We start from the raw sequence: 22,336 nt of genomic DNA on the forward strand, positions 1-22,336 counted from the left end.
AACAGAATTGGTCTGCCTGCCTCCAGTTATATACTGTGAATATACTGTTTTCTTCATGTGGCCAGTTGATGAAAGACTCCACCATGTCATTTTGCCAAAAGCACTGTTATGTCTCCTTGGAGTAATATTTCACAACTTTCTCCTTTATTTGATCAGGGATATAAATATGAGGAGTTTGTAGTATCTAGCTAGGTGGTAGACAGGAAGGAAATGTTTGCATTCAAGTGGATATCACAACAGCAAATTTGATCCTTGAGTAAAATAATACCCCTAGGAGTGTACATGGAATTATCAACATTAAACAACTGTTTATAATCCTTTCACGTTTGTATCAAAATGGTATATAAACAGTTATGTCTCACAATCCTATGCAAGACAGAAAAGCATTAAACTATAGTGATATATTTCAGCAGCCTGGAATGAAAGTCGTGTGCTTGTGTCTTCAGAGTAATATATGATGTGTCTAATTTTTATTATTATGAGAGTTTCTTGTGCTTCTGTTACGCAGACTCATCACTGACTTTTGATTTAAGAGCAGAGTTAATGCACTGACTCTCACTTACAGAACTTTAATGGTTTGAAATCCAACTAACTAAAAAAACCCCACCTACATTGTGATATTGAGCCAACTGCAGTTAGAAGCTTGGATGCAATGTAAACATGATTATACCTGAACAGGGGCAGACATATGGATTCAGCAAGAAGAAAGGTCAGTAAAAAACAAACAACCTAAAAAAGGCAGGGAAGCACAGTGCATCACAGGAACATGTGGGTTATTTATGTCTAGGCTTTCTTTCTCAGGAGACACCAGTGTTCTGATTAGAACATGGCTACACAAATGGAGACCATATATCTGTGCCTGATGAGCTGTAAGTCTTTTGAAAATCAACCCAAAGTCAGTGATCTGAGACAGGAAGATGCTCTGTATGTGAAGATAATTGAATGTAACTACATCAGTCAATGTCTAAGGGAACACTAGGAGCAAGGTTACCTTGGATATGAACATGAAATGACTGACTCAGAGTTGCTCCTGAGCTGCAAGACAATTCTTGAACTGCCAGAGATTCTGCTCACATCTGCAAAGGAGGAACTTCAGCATAGCCTTCAGACAGAGAAACAAATGGTGTCCAATGGGACAGTGTCAGAACCTTTACTCACATGTTTTGTGTTGTAAATAAAGCACTGGCCTTTCTATTCTGGACATGGAGTTATTGGGAAGGGGAACAGTCCAGGCTGTGGGAACATACCAATCTCAAGGTCATGGTTCATTTGCCCTGCCACCTTTTTCAGTTAACCCATTTACTCTGAATAGCTAAAGGAAAACAGAGATCATGTGCAAATAATTAATTTTAAAATAACCACACACACACACTCTCAAAGACAGATAGCCTGGGAGAGTCTTAAAAAAAATCAATTGCACTTCAGGAGTAAAAGAGGTGAGCAAGAGTTAAGCTGAATAAATTTTTCTAGTGTTTTACAGATATGGCTTTTAATGGAGAGAGTCCTTAGCCAAAGCACATAGTGCCTGGATCACTGAAATAATTTGGAATCAAAGCAAAACACTGATTTTTGGGTCTGGCTATTATATTAGGAGGCAGTCAAGAAAACTTGACTATTCAGCTGTGTAATCAGTGCAGGGTAGGAGAATATACAGTCTGATAAAAGTAAAATATATTTTACTGGTTTCTTTAGTCAGCTTTAGGCAAACATTAGAATGCCAAGGAACATATTCTAGTTGAGAAGAAACCAGAAGAGCTTTGATTTCAAGATCTTGGGAACAGAGCTGCTAACACCTATTAGGACCTACCCAGCTGACGGAAGGGTGGAACCAGGCATTGGTCTACTCCCTACCTCTGAGTGAAATACTCAGACTGAAAAGCATAAACACATATATTGAAAAATTAATGATGTTTAAATGATCACTTGCTTTCCTATATCCACCTTAAGGTTGTTTGCACTGTACAGCTGGAATTGTGAATTTTGTTTTCAGTTGGTCTGATTGTGGTGATAGTAATACCAAGGTTGCAAGTTTGATCCCTGTACGGGCCATTCATGTAAGAGTTGGACTTGATGATCCATGTGGGTCCCTTCCACCTCAGAATATTCAGTGATACCGTGCTTAGAACTGCAGGATTCTGTGGGATCATGATGCCAACCTGTTATGCTTGGAGCAGAAGCTCCTGTCAAAGGCAGGGGGGCAACACAGTATTCAGCACAGGGCAGCAGCACAGCCGTGTGACACAGCCCAGGTAACACACCTGGCACAGGGGTGTCTGTGTGACACAGCCCAGGTAACACACCTGGCACAGCCGTGTGACACAGCCCAGGTAATGCACCTGGCACAGCCGTGTGACACAGCCCAGGTAACTCAGCTGGCACAGGGGTGTCCGTGTGACACAGCCCAGGTAACTCAGCTGGCACAGAGGTGTCCGTGTGACACAGCCCAGGTAACGCACCTGGCACAGGGGATGGGGATGTCCGTGTGACACAGCCCAGGTAACGCACCTGGCACAGGGTGTGCCGTGTGACACAGCCCAGGTAACTCAGCAGGCACAGCCATGTGACACAGCCCAGGTAACTCAGCTGGCACAGGGATGTCTGTGTGACACAGCCCAGGTAACTCAGCTGGCACAGGGGTGTCCGTGTGACACAGCCCAGGTAACTCAGCTGGCACAGGGGTGTCTGTGTGACACAGCCCAGGTAACTCAGCTGGCACAGGGATGTCCGTGTGACACATCCCAGGTAACTCAGCTGGCACAGGGGTGTCCGTGTGACACAGCCCAGGTAACGCACCTGGCACAGGGTGTGCCGTGTGACACAGCCCAGGTAACTCAGCAGGCACAGCCGTGTGACACAGCCCAGGTAACTCAGCTGGCACAGGGGTGTCTGTGTGACACAGCCCAGGTAACTCAGCTGTCACAGGGGTGTCCGTGTGACACAGCCCAGGTAACGCACCTGGCACAGCCGTGTGACACAGCCCAGGTAACTCAGCTGGCACAGGGATGTCCGTGTGACACAGCCCAGGTAACACACCTGGCACAGGGGTGTCCGTGTGACACAGCCCAGGTAACTCAGCTGTCACAGGGGTGTCCGTGTGACACAGCCCAGGTAACACACCTGGCACAGGGGATGGGGATGTCCGTGTGACACAGTCCAGGTAACTCAGCTGGCACAGCCATGTGACACAGCCCAGGTAACTCAGCTGGCACAGGGGTGTCCGTGTGACACAGCCCAGGTAACGCACCTGGCACAGGGGTGTCCGTGTGACACAGCCCAGGTAACTCAGCTGGCACAGGGGTGTCCGCGTGACACAGCCCAGGTAACTCAGCTGGCACAGGGGTGTCCGCGTGACACAGCCCAGGTAACGCACCTGGCACAGCCGTGTCACCAGCGCACCCTGCTGGTCACTTCGCAGAACTGCGGCAGCACGGCCCCTGCTCACGGCGCCTTTTCCGCGCACTCGGTGCTCCTGTAAAGGGCTTTCCTCAGGTGTCCCAGCGGGCTGCATGAGGGTGATGGAGAGCGCTTTGGGGTGTCAGTGCGTTCATGCAGGTGTTGCAGAGCAGGGGATTCCTTACCATTGAGAAGCCATGTGATGTGGGGCTCAGGGACCCCTCCCACGCAGCACTGCAGCACAAAGTCTTGCCCTTCGCTCACAGTGCATCCTTTCAAGACACTGGAAAAGCATGGTGCAACCTCTTCCACTTTAGGCCCTTAAAAAGCAAAATGAAAACAGTTCCTTCAACTGAAATTAATGAGATTAGCTTTACCACTTAGAGCCTTTTTCTAAGTATGCTTAGATGAAATGGCTGGGCTAACCACGGTGAAATGTTTTATCGGGGGATAGAAATAATTTTGACTGGTATAAGGAAGGCATTCTTCTCTCATCTCCTAGGCAGGCATTGCCAGGCCTCAAGCTCTGCTTTAGGTGGTGATTTCCTATGCCAGAATCCATCATTTGCAGCCCATCACTAGAAGTGTATGCAGCATATTAGCAGAGAGCTCAGCACAAAGAAGAGGATGGCTAATTCTCTGCTCTTGTTCATCTTCTCTCAGTGAGAAACAGTGTGACTTAAAGATGCAGTTTAAAGGTCTCTCATGAGACAGAAAGAAATTATCTTGGGTATCCTGGCTGAACTTCAGGCACAGTAAATGGAGAAAAATTGCATTAACATGAACATAGATTCAGAACAAAACTTAAAACCAGGTGAAAACATTACAACTGAGGACAGGATTTGCTAGAACCAACAAAAATTTCAAGCAGACCAGTAGAACACTGCCTGAAAGCTTAAAATAATTTGTCACTGGGACATGTTCTTGAATTTAGCAAATCATAATTCTCATTCCTTCCCTTATCTTCTTATTCACTCTTCTGCACAGAATTGGCTTGTACACAAAAAACATTTCAAATTTGGAGTGTAGAAATGCTAAGCAACTTCAAAAAAACTAAATGCAGAACAACAATAATAAACCCACTGACAGCCTGTATTAAATACAAGTATTAACAGGAAACCTGAGTAGAAAATAGGCCTCCCTGTGTACAAGCCATGTATTGAGATGGTTCTAGCTATACAAACAACAAAACCCACAATATTTCAGAAGGGAAACTGATGCATGAAGTGGCTTGCCAGCTATTACACACCACTTTACTCACAGAGGTAGGAATCAGAATTAACCTACACAGAGAAGTCAAACAAAAATTATGTAATAACCACGCTCTGACAGCTTAAAAAAGTCCAGCCACAGTTTCCAAAGTGCAGATGGGCTCACAAGAACTTACTTACTTCTGACAGTTAACAACCAGCTGGTGGAACTGTGGCCTTTGGGGTTGGCAGCTGTACAGCTGTAAGATCCACTGTCCCTCAAGTTGGCTTTCTTTATCCACAGGCAATGAATTCCATCTTCCTCATATATTTGGACATCTTCTCCAGCTTTAATAGGTCGGCCTTCTTTGAACCACTCCACATCTGGTTTTGGCTTCCCTGAAACTGGACAATCAGACATTTGGACTTTTACGAATAGGTATTCGTAACTAATATTACTTAATATATATTTAATTAGTATTATTTACTTTAGTATAAATTAGGTACACTTTACACATATATAATTATATAAACCTTAATTAGCAATACACAAAACTGTTGTCAGAAATTTTGACATTTCTGATCTTCTAAAACTTCTCGGCTAGTCCATCTCTTAAAATAACAAATACTTGGTAATACATAAAACCATATCTGAAAAAAGCTTCTGGCTGAAAACTGTTCTTCTAAAAGTCACAGACAAAATGGATATGAAACTGAAACAGAGAAGGTTTTTGCCAAACACAAACTCCTTTTTACTCAGCACTGGCACAGGTTGCCCAGAGAGGCTGTGGACTTTCCCTGCCCTGGAGATACTCAAAGGTCACTTTGATATAGTCCTGGACCTGCCTGAGGTGAGGCTGCATGAGCAGGGAGAAGGGTCAGTGAAAGCAACCCTGGTCACCACCTGCAGAGAGGATTCTCAGGAGAGTTTCTCAGATTACCTATTAAAGGGATTAGGGATGTCCCACTGTGATTTCCCTGCAGACACCTTGCCTTGCATGTAAGAGTTTGTGTTTTGGGTACAGAGCCAAACAAAAAGGCATTCACTGGCTGCAATAAAAACTGGATGAGCTCCCTGTTTATCTGTGATAGGGGCTCTATTTACCTATCAAACAGGGTCATGAATTAGTTAAAGTTTGCGAAGTGTGTGAGATACTCTGACAGAAAACAATTCATGTTTTTAATAATATATGTGAAAAATAAACTGTTTAAAATGTACCAAAATCTTTGGAATCTTTTCTCCGCTCCAAATGCTCAAGGCTTGCTTGTGGTGGAAATTATAATCTGTACTCATGGGGCAAGACTCATCAAGAAATGAAATAAATTACCATGGTGTTGTGTGATTTTTTTTTTTTTTGCCTCTAGAGAAACAAAAAAACAATTTCTTTCTCATTTATGTGAACACTTTGAAGTGTAAATGTTATTAAAAAAGAAAAAAAGGAAAATGCTTCCAGATTATTTTCTAAAATTGCAATTAATTAAAAAAGAGAAGTGTTCCAAATCTACTACCCAGATTCAGCAAAATGCAACTCTCATTACTCTTCTAAGAGGTTAAAACTCATTCATATTCTGTGGAGCAAACTATAAACTTCCCTTTTAATTCTTACTTTATCATTTCAGCTGTTAGGAAGCATTGAGATCATGCTGACCAAATATGAGACATAAAAATAGATGCCCCTAGGGACATGAACTGACTGATTGTATTTTCTCCTCTGTTTTTTTTTTTTTTGGCTCAAGGGCAGTGTCACTAATTACAGTTCTGGAAAGTGTACCACCCATTTTTGCTCTTGTAGCCTCATATAAGAGGGTCTAAAACTATCTCCTAGAAGGAGCAGCATTGGTTACATCTTGGGAAACCCCAGATGAGAGAGGAGATGGACACCATGGCATAGTTTGGTTTGAAAATTTCACCAAGTGTTGTGGAAACAGCACTGGATTCTGCATCTGTTACCAAAAGGCTTTAGGAGGAGAGCAACTTTCAAAGAACCAGGAACTGCTTTCCACTTCTACACATAGAAAGGGAACCCCTTTCTGACTAAACCCAGGGGCTCCAATCATTTTCATCCCTTTACCTTTGCTCTTGAATTTAATCTCCTGGCCTTCTGATGCTTCCAGGCTCTGTGGATGGATCTCAAACTGAGGAGGAATTCCCAGGGGCTCCCTCTTCTCCTCCATTACAGCCCCCTGAGCTCCAGACCTGTTTTCTGCTTCTCTAGTCCTGGGACTGATGTGCCCTGTAGGAGGTGGCATTTGTTGAGCTGACATCAGGAGCTGCACACCCCTTTTCCTGTTTTCACCCTGTCTGATGGAAGGGGCCTGGGATTCTGCCTTTGGTTCTGGTTGCAGTTTGACAGATTGTAGTGTGATGGTGCTTGAAGTTTTCTGCAAGACCTGGGGTCCCTTTTTTCCTTCTTTATGTTCTGTGTTGGTTTCTTGGTGCTGTCCTTGCTTACTTTCTTTGGCTTCTCTGGTGATGTAAACAGACTCTTTTTTTGCTGGCACCCTGTCTTTGGTTTCAACCATGAGTTCTGTGCTGCTGGATTTCAGCTCTTTAGGAATCCCATTGCTGGTTGCCTGTTTGAATTCTGGATTTTCAACAGCTTTAACAGCAAGTGTGGTTGGTTTTGGTGGCATGCTGAAGGAAAATGAGAAGTTTGGAGATACATGACACTGTATAAAGACTCATTATTATTATTATCACTAATGACATAAATATATAAACCCTCAGCAAGAAGGTGAACTGATTAACCTTTAGATTCTTTCAGACAGATCACGAAGATGGGTCAAAGAGGTGAAGTGAAAAGCTTCATAAGATGAAATCAGGGCTCAGACACTATGTCAACTCAGAAATTTCTGAATATAAGTCCACTGCTCAAGTTCTAACATGTTTTGTGAGTCAGACATTAACCTTGCATGCACTTCTTTAGATGGGAAGCAATTACATGAGATCTGAATGACCATGATGTAATACTACTTGATGCTTTAATAAATTGAGGTCATGTATAATGTAGCTCAAAATGTCACATAAACTACTTCCCTAAAGGGAAATGAAAATGTAAATTGTGAAGTAATTTTACTATTTCTAATTATGGTGTCTTGTAACTCAGGTAATTTCCAAACAGGACTGATGAGAAACCAGACCAAAGTCTGGGGAGGAAGAAGGGGTGTTGGCACCTTAAAACTTGACTGGATGTAACAATACCAGCTATGCATTTGTTAGGAAGAGTTTCTCAGAATTATGATTGATCTGCTGCTCAGTACTTTGGGAGCACAAGAGCAGCTGACCAACTGGGGACTTAAATCTAATCTCCTTCATTGAAGTTGACTGCCTTGATCCCTAAGCTGTTACTTGTAGAGCACTGTCTGTGTCTCACACATCCAGAGAATTACTCCAAGGCAGAATTGGAACAGATCTGAAATAAGGGCAGCAATTTCCAGCCCAGCTCTGTTTTGCTACACTTGGTGCCATTAATTTATTCTCTCAGGGAGACTTGGGATATTTACTGGGGTACTTTCTTCAGCTGGAGTTGCATGTACTGTTTGAGATTTGCAGTTGCTTTTCAGGAAGTAGGACTTTTTCATTTTAAAAAACATCTTTTTTTTTTTGTGTGTGTGAATAAATGATGGAGGATGCAGAACTACTCTGGAGAACCACATGCATGGGGAGTTCTGCTTCTAGTGCTGCACAGTTTCATTTACACTAAACTTACTTTCAAGTATGTTCCTAAAAATCACACAGATCTGAAAAACAGAATAGCACAGCATTTTCAATTCCACTTTGCAGTTAGGACAGTGTGAGCATGCCATTTAGAAATCTCATCCAGGGCATCTGAGAACAGATTAAACATCCCAATGACTACAAAGCAACTGGCCTTCATCAAAGTGTCTTACACAGACAGCCTTGAACTTTTCATTCCTGCATTTCCCATTAATGAAGAAAAGTACTTCTGTAAAATAATTTTAAAAGTTATAGTAATTTAATTAAAAATCCCAATAAAGGCCTAAATTTTTTTCTTTCTATTTTTTTCTTTCTATTTTCTTTCTATTTTTTTCTTTCTTGTTACTTCACCCCTACTTTCATATGTATTTTCAGACAACAGCTAAGACCATGGCCATACCATGTTTAGTGTATGACAGGAAAGAACAACTAGCTCAGTACTGACAAGGTGCACTCAATGTTAACTCCAAAAATGACATTTGACCCTCTGGTACAATGTAGAATTTCTGCTCACTGAGCTTGGTTTTTTTAAAATTTTGCTTTCCTGAACCAGACCAGAACTCTGTACTTCATAATGTTGCCACCAGTTCCACCAGCTATTTCCTATGAGTCTACCAGCTGAATCAAGCAGCAAGAGAGAATCTTATTCCAAGCAAACATTTTCTGACTTCCAAATATAGACTGACACCCCAAAAATTTATCTTTGTGAAGAAAGCACATGCAGTAATTGTCAAAATCAGTGCACTGCAATTCAACACTCAGAGACAGTACTCCAGTAAAAACATACCAAGGTGGCTGAGTGTATGTGTCAGTCTTATCTGGACCTGAAATACAAAAGAAGAAACAGGGAAATTATACACACAATACTGTGCACAATTCTAAAAATTTGGAGAAGATTTTAAGCAAAAAATATACTTAAGAACCTTCACTCTTCAAATTTTCAATGCATTGAAATCAAGATTGACTGTCACCACACTTGGAATTGATATGGACAACAGGAAGCTGCTCAGCTGAAACTCAAAGAGGTCTGGGTCCATTTTGAGACATTGCTGCATCATGTTCTCACAACCCTGCAGCGCTAAAGGTTCAGGGACCCTCAAAAGCTCTCTGTTGGGGGAGAGGTGTATGAAGAGATTCCAGCTGGAAAGCAGCTTATCAAATCTTATGGTAATTCCACAGAGTTTTTAGAGGTAGAGGAATACAAGCCATCAATCAGTCCTACACCTGAGCACCCTCACAGTGAAACAGCAGCAGTCCTCTGGCTAAAACACAGAACCAAGTAAACTGGAGTAAAACCTCCCAAAACCTGGACCCACCTGTAAACATTTACTAACCCATTTGCTGTGTAGCAAGAATTATCATGACTAACACGAATAACTCAAAAGCTAATCCATCACATTTCTTCACTTTGCAACCACCAGGAAATCTGGGAACATGGCTGAGCTATGTTGATTTGCCAAGGTGCCTCATCAGCTGCATTGATAAAACTGAGCACATATTAACCCACAATCAGTCTCCTGATTTGTAATCCTCCATGAATTCTCAAAAACCTTGACAGTGTTTCTCTTGGGGGCAGCATGAGATAAATAGTTGATAGGAGAGAAATGCCATTCTAGGCCAAATACCAACCACATCTCTACATTACCCCCTAATTAAGATTTCAGGATGGAATTTGTTTTCTCCTGGTCAGATCAAAGCTGCACCTATGCTATTGTCAGCTGTGAGACTAGAAACTACAGTAGAAAGACACGTAATAATTAATTTGCAAGATAACAAATTTTTCAAGTCATCAAAAAGCACTTCATGAAAATGCTCTCAGCATCTCTGCCTCAGGGAAAAGACAAAATCATGTGATGGATGATATCCTCATTTCCACAGTGTTTTGCAAGCAAAAATTCACATCTAAATGCTTGGACTTGCCATGACATTCAGAGTGACCAAAAGAATCCATTTGTTGCAGACATCTTTTGTGAAAATCCTTTTCTTTGGGATTTTTCCCTTCTGAGAAGCTGAGGCCTCAGAAACAAAATGTAAACAATGGTTATCTGCTGCTCTGGAATGCATCAGGTTTGTCTGTGATTGGGCCATCTTGAATGTTTACAATTAATGGCCAACCACAGACCAGATAGCTTGGACTCTCTGTCCAAGCCACAGACCTTTGTTATTCATTCTTTGCTATTCTTAGCTAGCTTCTGAGGAAACCTTTCCTTCTATTTCTTTTTAGTATAGTTATAATGTAATATATATATATATCATAAAATAATAAATCAAGCCTTTTGAACATGGAGTCAACATTCTCATCTCTTGCCTCATCCAAGAACCCCTGTGAACACTGTCACATCTATTTACACACAAACAAAAGTTGAGATGAGAGAGGGATGAAAACCCATTGACCTCGTTTCAATAAACCTGTCAAATAGTAACAGAAATATAGAAATGAAAACTGAAAAGACTGGATAAATGCAGAAAAGGAAGCTTCATAACTACTGGCTGCAGACAAGACACTACCATGCAACCTTGTCTATTAAAAGAATATTTTCTCTTCCCTCTTCACCTTCCACTAAGGGAAAAAGTATAGCTATTGGAGGAAAATATCTATATATGAGATTGTATGTCTTTGAAAGAACATGTAGTACTTCTGAGCCACTTGATTGTCTGCTAACATCTGCAGCAACTCTGGCAACCTGATCTAATTGATAACGAAAGAATTAGGTATTATATATTGAGGTTAGGTAAGTGGAACCATCCAATTAATCAAGAGCACTGCAAAAGAGTGCCCTTTTGATTGACTTGCATTAATCCAAGAAAGAATGGATTATTCAGAGATGTGGTCAGCGTCTGAAGCAAACATATACCACAAGTGACTTTGTGACCCCAGTTCTGCATCATCTCTCAAGGCAGATGCAGCCATTACAGAACAGAAAGCTCACCACTCCAGGGAGAGCAATGAGGAATCGAGTTTTATGTTTGGATAAAAGGCTTATTGAAAGAAACAGGCCTTTCTGTACAAGCTCTGTTGAAGAAGCAAACTGTAGAAGCTTCTTCTACAATGGCTTAATCAGATTGGAACTTACAGATAAAAAGTACAGCTTTAATTTGTAGAAAGGTTAGCTGTGGTTCTGAGCATACCAAATGTACATCCACTTGTTATTTATATTCTTGATACCTTACAGAGTGACAGCACTGATGTGAACCTGAAAGTCTCGCAACAAAAAAGTCACTGCTGGGTGCACATGTAACCCACTGAGTTCACGACTGCAGCTGAAGCCAGCAGCTGTGGTTTTAATTATTTAATTGGGTCCAGTGACTGCTTACCCACTGACTGATGAACTTCCTCTTTAGTGAGCTTGATGAAGGTTGTATGATTTTGAGGCTGATGCAACAGGCAGCATCAAACTGCAAAATGAGCTGTATATGATAATGCATGTATGAAAGAGAACATTCTACTTATGCAAATATATTTGTTTCCTTAACAAGCAGTGAAAGGCTGGGTTGGGAGTTGAGAAGTCTGAATTTTAATCTTATTAAGATGGGTTTTTTCCCTCTCTCATAATTTAGAATTATGCTGTTTTACTTTACTTTCCTAGTTCTATGAATCTAGACAGAATTTTGCCTCCCGTAAGGGAGTTGGTATAAATGTGCAGCTGGTGCTAGTACGCAACAAATACAAAATTAATTACTGATTATAATGACAAGTGCCAGGTTCCATTTGCTGAAAATCAAATCAATGTTCAAAACATAGAAGTCAAAGTCACAGTAAAAGTGAAAAAGTGTTTTTAAAGAAATCTTTTACAAAGCACTTGGATTGCCTTTTTTTCCCATTGAACCAACACAATTTTTACAGCTGTAGCATGTTCCAAGCTATCACAGCATCACTTAATGAACAGAGGGAGAAAGAGAGAAGAAGAAAATGGGAAGAAGTGAATGTTTCTTGTAAATACCAAGAACACAACAGAGACATGTCTCTGGCCCCTTTTCTCTGCCCTGCAAACTTTGCTGTACCTTGAACAGTGAGCTCTGCAGACACAGACGCCTTCCCAGCACTGTTCACCACTGTGCACGTGTAAATTCCTGAATCAGCAAGCTGAACATTGTGGACCTCCAAGAACTGGATGCCTGTTCTTTCATACATATTGAAGCGCTCATTTTGCTGTAACTGAATATCACCCTGCAAATACCACAAGGCACCATGAGACAGTAACTACTCAAGAGAAGAGGAGCAAGAATTTTTTAGTAAAACATTAGGTCAACCTGCCTTTTTCCTATCCTTTAGCCAAATTCCTTCTGTGAATTATATTCATATGGTATAAACAAAACAATAAACTGTGCCCAAAATTCTATAATTCACGTCTTCAGGAGGCTTCCTTTTTCCTCTATTTTGCCACCTACTCATCTAGGTTTGGTTTTGGCCATTCCCTGTTAATTATACCCAGATTCCTAGAAATTGACACAGTAATTTCTGATCTATGAATCAGCACCTTCGTTTTGCAACATTTCTGACATGTCCTGGTAAATATTTTTGATCTGGTGAAGACTTTTATCAGTAATCTCATTTGCTACAATGTTTTCAAAGCAAATATGTAGAGGGCAGAAAACCAAAGTACTACAACAAACAAAAACAAATTTAAAAAACCCCCAACCAAAACAAACTCCAAAAAACCCCCTGAAAAACAAAGAAAAACACTGCAAGAGGCTGCCTGTGTTTGGGGATGTACCTTGACCTTCTTATATTACAGACAAGGATAAGTCTGGAATAAAGCAGACAATGACTTGGAAGCATTTTCCTGTTCTCTGAGGATTTTTTTTGTTTGTTTTTTCCCCCACAAACCTGGAGCTATCAAGAGAAAATAGAAGCATTGATAAGAGTTGATTTTTTTTTTTTGTTCACTATATATAAGGCATTACTCTGTTGAAGGGTGGAGGAGAGCAGGATGCCACCAGAGCAGTCATATATTTGCCCTTCCAAATCAAAGAAAGTAACTGTAATTCTCTAAAAAACTGAGAGTTTCAATAAAAATGGCCCAATCAGTGTAATAGCTAATTTCATCTGAAAGCTCCTTTCTTACAAAGAAAAAAATGTGTTTGGAAAATCTTGTGTATGCCTAAAGGGGACACTGGCACTTAAGACTTCAATGTGCATTTCATCCTTGCAAGGCACAAAATTTCAAAAGAGAAGGAAAACACAAACTTCTGGGGAAATCATACCTTAGACCAAGTTACTTGAGGCTGAGGTCGTCCTGTTATTTTACATGAGAATTTGCCTGTTTGGCCTTCACGCACAACAACTCGGTTGGGTTTTGTAGCAAACTTGGGTGGACTTTCTCCCCAGATGCTTGGCCTCTGCTCCACAGATGGAACAGCAAGTCTTGCCCTGCAAAGGCAATTGACATTCTGGTTTTACAGAAGAGCTGGAAGCTGTTGTGGTTAGAGCACATGTCAGGAAGCATTTTTAGACCTGTGGTCTGCCAACAAGGGTATATCATTGGTGGTAACCTAGACTGTAGTTGCACGATATTTTTCTTGGCTGTGGAAGAAATGGAAATGCTGGTAATGACTGCTCTTGACTCCTCATGCACCCTCATCTGGCATACACAGAACAGATCTTGGGGACCATTTCAGTTGTAATAAGCAGAGCTGGGAAAACGAAGAGATAGGAAACACTGCATGTATTTAGTTTTTCCCCATTTTCTGGTTTTTAGTTGCCTCCTAAGAGTTTATTTGTGCATACTTGTTTACTGTTCACAGGTTTTTATCATGTAATTTGTTTCATTCTTGAGTGCAATTGACACATTAAGTTCTGATTTATGAATCAGCACCTTGGTTTTGCAACATTTCTGACATGTCCTGGTAAATATTTTTAGTCTGGGGAAGACTTTTATTTATGAACTCATTTGCTATAATATTTTCAAAGCAAAGGTGAAGAGGGCACAAAACCAAAGTACACCTGTCCCAGGTGAATTACTGTTAAGTGTGGATGCCCAGCTCTACTTACATGGCTGCTACAGCTGGAAAATGATATATGGGATGAAACTAAAGTGGCATCAGTGACTGCAGTCCAAAACTGCAAACAGCTACACAACCATAAAACATCAAACATCAAACAGCATTATAGCATGAAAAGAACCAAAAAGGTGAAACTTCAGGTCTGTTAATGTCAAAGGGAACACACTCACTCCTTGCTCTGAAGCCGTGGTACAACAAAGACACATTAGCAGATGGCAGATGGTGATTTTTTTTTTTAACATTTAATTTCAAGCGAACTGAACCATTTTTAAGGCCTTCTTTTCCAGATGGCCTTTTACTACATGCAAGTAAGACGTGTCAATACCTCACTATTTCTACCAGGTGTCAGATACTAACAGAGACTGCATCGCCTCAGCCCAAGGTGCTGCCAAGACATGGTGGTTGCCATATGGGCAGCTCCAGGTTTCTAAGCAAGAGATGATACCATAATGAAAGGATTTACATGGGCAGGAGGGCCAGAAAAAGTGTTGAGAGAAGGGTGATTGTAATGGGCTACAATGAAAATCACTTTATCATATAATTAAATATATGATAACTTTTAATGTCATCTCTCTCATACTACTACTAAAGAAGAACACAAATGTGTACTAAAGTCTTTTAGCAACCATCTTTAGGTGGTGAGTCTATATTTATATATCTATACACATAATAAATTAAAAGAAAATCAACTACTTGCTGGCCTGCAGCTTTATGGCTGGTTCCTAGACATGAACAAATGAAAATGTGTATTTTTTTTATTCTTCTCCCTTTTCTTACCATAGAATTATTAATACTGAAGAGGAGGAAAACACAGGAGCAGGAAAAGTGAGGACAATCACTCTAGCTCTATGCAATACAATGGATTAGGATAGTGCTTTGTGTAGTCTGAGTATACAACAAAACCAAACAGCAACCTGAACTGTCCTTTCTTGTTTTGATTATTTATCCTGTGTGTATGTCTCTAGGTAATTTGCAATACAGAATTTATCATGTGAAATCATGTATCCTGATCACTCAGTTTTACTTACCATTTTCAGTGTTGTAATCTGTTAATTTTAAAATCAAAAAATAAACAAATTTCATATTAATGATGAAATTAAATACTCCAGTTTTAACTATCTGTATTTTAATCACTAACATAATCAGAACATGTGCTTTTGCCAACATCCAGAATGACTCAGTGAGAGAGAAGTCAGAGAAAATTCTGCTTAAATTCAAACTATTTATAAAGAAATTAATTCAGCTGTTGGAAAAATTAGGCCTGAGGCTTTCAAAACAGTGACATTCACATAATTGTAAATGCTTACTGAAGTGCAGAAAGTACAAGTATGCTTTTATGTGCCAGCTTACATCACCCCATCAACTGGTCTTGGTAAAGTTACTCAAACCAGAACAATTATTTCTTCTGGACTGCAGTTTACCCACTGTGTTGCTTGGAAATATTTATATTTTTTGTGCAAGAATGCTGATTTCAGTTGCTTTTATTTCTTACGGATGACTCCTTAAGCAGTATTTGCTCTGGCTTTAAAAAGAGACTGTCGACTCATGGAAGCTGTGGAGAAGGATTCTTGAATATCAGAGAGCAGAGAAGAGAGTGCAAAATCACAGCAGAGGAGGGTGCAATATTTAGGCATCAGCAGGATGTTCTGTTTTCAGCCACATTAATTCCTTAGTCAGTATGCTGGAGCAGTAGCTGTCCATCTTCCTGACTGCCTCAACCACACTGTTTAGCCAGCAGCTCTCACAGTAGCTACTCTGCTTGGGGTAAGTGGAGACTTTTAGAAAGAGTAATTTTACTTGTTTTCCTACCAAAATATACTTAAGTGTCTGTTAAACAATATCCAAGCCAGTAGACTGCTTACCCAGAGGTTTTGGCACTGGATGGCAGGCTGTATTTCATCAAGGAGTTTCCTGTAAGCATAGGACAGAAAGACAGGAAGTTGAAAGTTTTGTCAATTAGTTTATCACTGATTATCAATTAGTTTATCATAATAATTATCAATTTTTATCACTAATTATCAAAGTTTTGTCAATTATCTCTAATTTGAGAATTAGTGATAATAAAGACTAGGTAAATTTGCATTTCTCTAGGTTAGAAACATAAAGGAGGAATGCAACACCTGCAGTATAAGGTTATATCACCTGTAATTCAAAGTCAGGCTCTCCAACTTCAAAACCGAGCTTTAGCAGAGTTGCTGTCTAACTCCCAGCTTCAGCTGTAACAATGCTGAAGATTATTCATGGAAAAATACTTTTTGAATGAAACACTGTCTAATTTCTACAGTGCACCAGTACTTTATATTAAGACAGCAGGATGTTTTCAGAGTGTGAGAGGGGTCTTTACTTGGCTCAGTTTTCAGTCCTGTGCCAGCCCGAAGCACCTTTGCTGCGGATGCCACAGGAGCTGGTCCCCCAATGCCGCGGCAGGAGGAAGATGCCGCGGGAGCCCAGCGCCACCTGCTGCACACAGAGCCCGGCCCGGGGACACGGCAGCAGCAAGCACACAGCTCCGGGCTGGGAGAAAACACCTGTCCCAGAGCCTAACGAGAGCCCACTTCACTGTCAGACAGGACAGCCGTGCAGATGGAAACAATAGATCATGTTTCAGTCACTCGTTTTTCAACCAGCAGGCAGCCCCACGTGGTTATCTTTGCTGAGGAAAAAAAAAAAAACAAAAAAAAACCCAGAAAACCTCTGTGCTTTGTTTGCTATCTTGAAGGATAAAGGGATTTTAGAACAAAGATCATATAATTCTTAAACTCTGTGAAATTCAGTTTTTGGGTACTGCCCTGAAGTTGTTTTGAACTGCAGCAAAACCCAGGTCAGAAAAATTGATATGAAAACAACTTTTAAAAAAATCTTTCACTTCCATGCAAACTGTCATTCATAAAATTGTCCCAACTGAAAACAATGGGAAAAATAAGTACTTCACATAATTTTTACAACAGAAGGCAAAGCAATCGTGTCAGATGTATGCATGCTTCAGTATGTACTCTAACAGAGTTTTTGACTCTGAATAAACCCAAATACTGATAGTCTCAGGACTGCTGCAGATTTTTTCTTTTCTTCAAGACAAAGTTGTGACCGGAGAGTTTTTGATATTCAACAGGTCTCTGATAAGACCAAATTGCAAGAGGAGAAGCAGTACAATTGATTTCAATCCTTCCCTGGCTTTGTGTCACTCTTTAAATTTTAAACTTGGCAGTTTGCAACTATCTAATATGCAGATGTGCTCTTAAAAATTCCTGGGTTTGATCCTGGCTGTTTCCTGTCTGACATTAAGCATGCAATTACAACCAGGCATGCAGCTTCGCAGTTTTTGTCCCGAGTGGTAATTTTCATGGAAAATTACAAAGTTTAGAACAAAGTCTTTAAAGCTAGGACTTTTGTTACCTGCACATCATCACCCACACCTGAAACAGAACTCACACTTTATCTAATTGTAGACATGTAGCTCCCTGCACAATGTCTTAACCTGTGAAATGCAGTAAATGAACCTTACTCTTGCATCAATGAGAAGGCATGTGTTGTGATTTTAACCAGACTGTCTAGCACAGCTTGTGCTTCTACTTAAACTATAATCACCAAAACAACAGTATAAGAGTCTTCTGACCTTCCACTGTCAGTTCCACGGTCACTTGACGAACCCCACCATCATTTGCAGCCTCACAGGTGTATTTGCCTCCATCACCTTCCTGTACTCCTTTGATGACCAAGCTGAATATGCCCCGGATGCTGCGGTCCACAACATAATGGTCTCCCTCTGGGACAGGATGCCCATTTCTGTACCATGTGATCTGTGGCTCAGGGTAGCCTCTGACCTGGCAAGATGTGAGAGAGAGTGGAGAAGGAAGGTAAATTTAACAGATGATGATATCAGGAAGAAATGCTGGACATTTAGCAATGCAGTGGAAATTTCTTGACACATACTCTTTAATACGCCTGTTAAAGACATACTCTTTGCAAGCCAAATGGCAGAAGATAATGAAATGAAAAAAACTCTTGGATAAGCCAAACTTAAAATCATAAGACTAGTCAGGCAGATAGATACTCATGCAGAAAAATTTCCCACTAGAATGGTTTCCCTGAAAAAACACAGTGAGAGTGCCAATGAAAAATCCTGACACCTGGGTCCCCACTGCTCAGAAACTCAAAAAAAAGGGCAGTAATACTACTACACCTCTGAGTATGCAAGAGTGCAAGGCTGTTGGACCAAATACTTCTAGCATGGTTGCCACGGATTGGGCTTATAATGTAAATCTGTACTTAGCCATCTAGTTTTCAAGTGTGCTGAGACATAGTAGCTGCTGACAATACACAGGCAAAAAAGGCAGACACATACCAAATTCTGTCTTGATCTTTAGAAGTAGAAGGTAAGGAGCTGCAATTTGAGAAAGCATCATTAAGGGTCATTCTCATGTTATAGCAGGAGAGGACTGTAAACACCTACATATAGTCACACACATACAGCTCAATCTAAAGAGACTCCTGGTTTAGCCAAAGGAAGAATGATCAGCAAAATGAACCAGTCCTGTTCTCATTAAGTAACAACCATACTGTTATATCCCTGCCTCCTATGGCATTAATGATACCTTCAGATTTACAGGCAGATCCTTGGCTGGTGTAACTGAGAACTGAGTTATCGATTTGAAATTGAGCTCTTGAAACTTGATGAGGACCTGTGACTTTCTTTTGTAAAAAAAATGGGAAAAGCAGACATACACCAGTTTCCACCAAATAAAAAAACTACTCAGGCAAAGGTTCTTCCTCTGCTTTGTGAGAAATGCCATCCTCTTTGAGGGTCACTTTAGAACGTGTTAATTGTTAGCACGCTTGCCAAGGCATCATAACAACTGCTGATTGCCGTACTCCTTTCCTATGCCCCCTCTGATATGTCAGCTCTCCATCTCCTGACTCTTTGATCCTTTGCCTACAAGCCATGAAGTAACTGAGTGAATCAAGATGAGCTGGAATGAGTAATAGTCATGGCTGTGTTTGCTCACTGGGAAAGAAGCAATTTTGCCTTCTGAACTACATATCAAAATTTGGCAACGGAGCAGGAAGTCCCTTCAACCTCCAGGTGGGCAAAATATTGATGATCTGTCTTGAAGTGAAGAAGGCTTGGTTGTGGTTTGGGCAAATTCCTCCCAGAATTCTCCTCTCAGTTTCCAATTCTCATTTCAGCTCTGTTTTCTCTGACTGCACAGCACTTACTTTGCAAATTACAATATTTAGCCAACCAACCTTACCCATTCTTAGGCTCTCTTCTTTAAAAACCTTTCATTTTTAATCCAGCCCCACCTCACTCCAGCTGGGTTTCTCATCTGCTGCAGCTTAACCTACAGTTGTCAGAATTTTTCTCTTTCCTTTAAATCTTGGGATATCAGTTCAGACAAATTAATTTTGCCAGTGATGGGGTGACGTCTTCTCCCTGGCATTACTTACTCAATATTTAAGGACATTAACATTTGTCATGAGCTGACTATGCTGAATAAACCAGAGAAACTTTCTACTCCTGGTATAATTTCTCAAATTCTTTTTGAGTCTATCTTTAACTAAACGAAAACCATCTTCCATGAAGTACAAATTGTGGGATCCTGCACAATGGAGGGCTGATTTCTGTTTAAAAATGTCAAAGCATTTTTCTAAAGCTCTTTGTGGTCATGTCTTTTTCCAGTGATTTCTGATAAACAGCAGCTCCTTCTTGTCCCAGACTCCTCACCCTACTCCAGCATATTGATTTAGTGCTTACTCAGAGCACAGGCTCCAAGGAATATCTTTCTCAGCACATTTCAATTTCAGAAAAAAGGAGTTGTGTAGCAGCAATATGAGATTGTTACAATACTCTGACTCCAGGTAGTTGATAATGTGCTCACTGTCACAGAAAGTGACTTGCACCAAATAACTGTTTCTTACTATTAACTTGTATTTCTTACTATTAACTTATATTTCTTACTATTAACTTGCCCTCATACCTGTATTTTCATTCTGGATTAAGAAACCAGCAGAGAGATTAAGTGATTTACCCAAAGCCAGAGAGTATATTAGAATGGAGTTACTAGTTCTCATTTTGCCTCACCTGGATATTAAGATTTACTTAAAATATTTGTGGCAAAATTGTTTTCACACTGATGTATCAAGTATCTACAGTACAGTAAAATGGAAGAGTAGCACTTCATGTGAAGACCTTTTCAGTGGTTCTGTCTTCACATCACAGCCTCTTTACTGGAATTAGCCTAGCCACATCTGTTTACAGCTGCTGAGATTCTGGCCTGCAAAACAAAGTCATCAATTACACATCACCTAATATATTTACTGGTTTTTTTCAGTTCATAATCATTTCTTCTGGTGATTTCATGGAATTCTTCAGTCCAGCTCCAAAGGCCTCAAGCATTAACCTTCCATCACTTGTAACAGAGAACAATTGGGGTCAAAACAATAGGAAATACTTGTCTTCCTTTTCAATTTTGTTTTACAATATTCTTAAGTCCCTCTTGGACCACACAAGGCCATTTTTAGCTGACCCTTCAAGTTCTGGTAGACCATTATTTATGTAATTCCAGTATCACATAGCTGAAGCTACATTAAGTGTTTTTCCATTTCTTCTCTGTCTTTGTTTTACACTTGCTCTGTCTGCAATAATGCATTCATCTACATCTCTACATTGAGGAAATGCCTCACCAAAAGCTACAAACACAGACTATCAGCAGTCCATTTCCTTTCAAAAGGTTGAGTCATTCCCTTCCCAAACTATGACTCTTTTTTCTTGAATTTTTTGTCAAAAATGAAATAATGGGAAAGCAGAAGTTTAGAGAATTGCTCTGTTGCAAGGATTTATTTCAGGTTTGGGTTTGGAATGTGTTTCAAACTGAGCCAGCCCTCTCTGAAATACATGGTCATGCCATAAAAGTGTCAGGGACCCTTAAACAAATCACTGGTTACCAGATTTTGATCCTCATGGATCAATTCCAGAACTGCAGCAGGTTTTATATTCCTCCAAACCTTTCCAGAGCTCACTAAAAACATCTGCCTTGAATAAATCCACAGCAAAAAGAAATTTATCTGCTTATTTAATGCCCAGCAGCAGCATGCTATAACCCTTATTTACAACTTGGCCTGTGTGAGTATTGCCAGTCTCAGCGAGGCTGCAGCTTCTCTTTACCTGCTCTACAATAACAAGTGGAAAATTGACAGCAAGCAGCAAATAACCATTGTATTAGCACAAACATGAGTTTTGAGTGTTTTTCTGGACCCTTCAAGTGCTTAGAGCCTTCCTGGAAAAGTTTGATAAGGCAAAACAGTGCATCAACAGCAAGGGGAAAGAGCTGAGAGAGAACCTGTGGCATGTGAAACTCCCAGAGTTCAGGTTGTTCCACATCTGGGTCTGAGAGAATGCTACTGAAAAGGGATGGTGCTAGCTTCCCAAAGAAAATAAAAAAAAAATACAATAAATTCATGGAAGCTGTACATTACAGGACAGTATTACTAGAAAATGTGCTCCTACAAACTATTCCCCGCTGTCACAAACTGAAAGGCAGTCAGTGACCACCAACACCAAATACATTTAGCGATCCTTTTCCTTGTTCAAAAGCACAGGAAACATTTTCTCAAACTTGGTCTCTATCTATGCTCCATAAAAGAGCTGTTATGTACCAATTTCAAAAAAACATAGGTTTGCCTACTTAAACATAGTTGCAGTAGCAGTTTAAGGCAATGGGATGCACCCTTTTGGCTTATGGTTTTAACTTCAAATTTCAAACTGCTGCTGGCTCCAGTGAGGTCGACAATGAACATAAACCCACAGCACCCAAAAGAAGCAGCCATGACTTACAAAAAAACCAAAGTGTAAGTGTGAAACATTGATGGGGTGTGTACTGTTACTGAGTATTTTTCAGTTTGACGGTTACATCGAAAGTCTATTAGAAATGATGGCAAGCATTACATGACGTATTCCAGCACTACATCCATTGTAATGGCTGAGGTGTTCAGTGCTTGATGTTAAGGACCAGATAAATGTCCCATTTTGCAGTTT

At 40.4% G+C, this 22,336-nt stretch overlaps 1 protein-coding gene across 5 annotated transcripts in view; it reads right to left on the minus strand.

The window, feature by feature from the left end:
- MYLK (myosin light chain kinase) overlaps positions 1-22,336 on the minus strand; it is a 195,011-nt gene that overhangs the window by 99,836 nt on the left and 72,839 nt on the right. For all 5 annotated transcript variants that reach the window (XM_071435291.1, XM_071435295.1, XM_071435293.1 and 2 more), the window contains 8 exons: positions 17,918-18,125; positions 16,167-16,215; positions 13,507-13,672; positions 12,304-12,469; positions 9,089-9,125; positions 6,656-7,218; positions 4,785-4,988; positions 3,579-3,713 (listed from right to left, as the gene is read on the minus strand). In XM_071435291.1, coding sequence (XP_071291392.1) covers positions 3,579-3,713; positions 4,785-4,988; positions 6,656-7,218; positions 9,089-9,125; positions 12,304-12,469; positions 13,507-13,672; positions 16,167-16,215; positions 17,918-18,125 — 1,528 coding nt within the window. The remainder of the gene's footprint in view (positions 1-3,578; positions 3,714-4,784; positions 4,989-6,655; positions 7,219-9,088; positions 9,126-12,303; positions 12,470-13,506; positions 13,673-16,166; positions 16,216-17,917; positions 18,126-22,336) is intronic.

This window comes from Agelaius tricolor, unplaced genomic scaffold (assembly GCF_023055355.1).
Source record: "Agelaius tricolor isolate 1412-34295 unplaced genomic scaffold, bAgeTri1.0.p SCAF_10, whole genome shotgun sequence".
NCBI classification, from domain to species: domain Eukaryota; kingdom Metazoa; phylum Chordata; class Aves; order Passeriformes; family Icteridae; genus Agelaius; species Agelaius tricolor.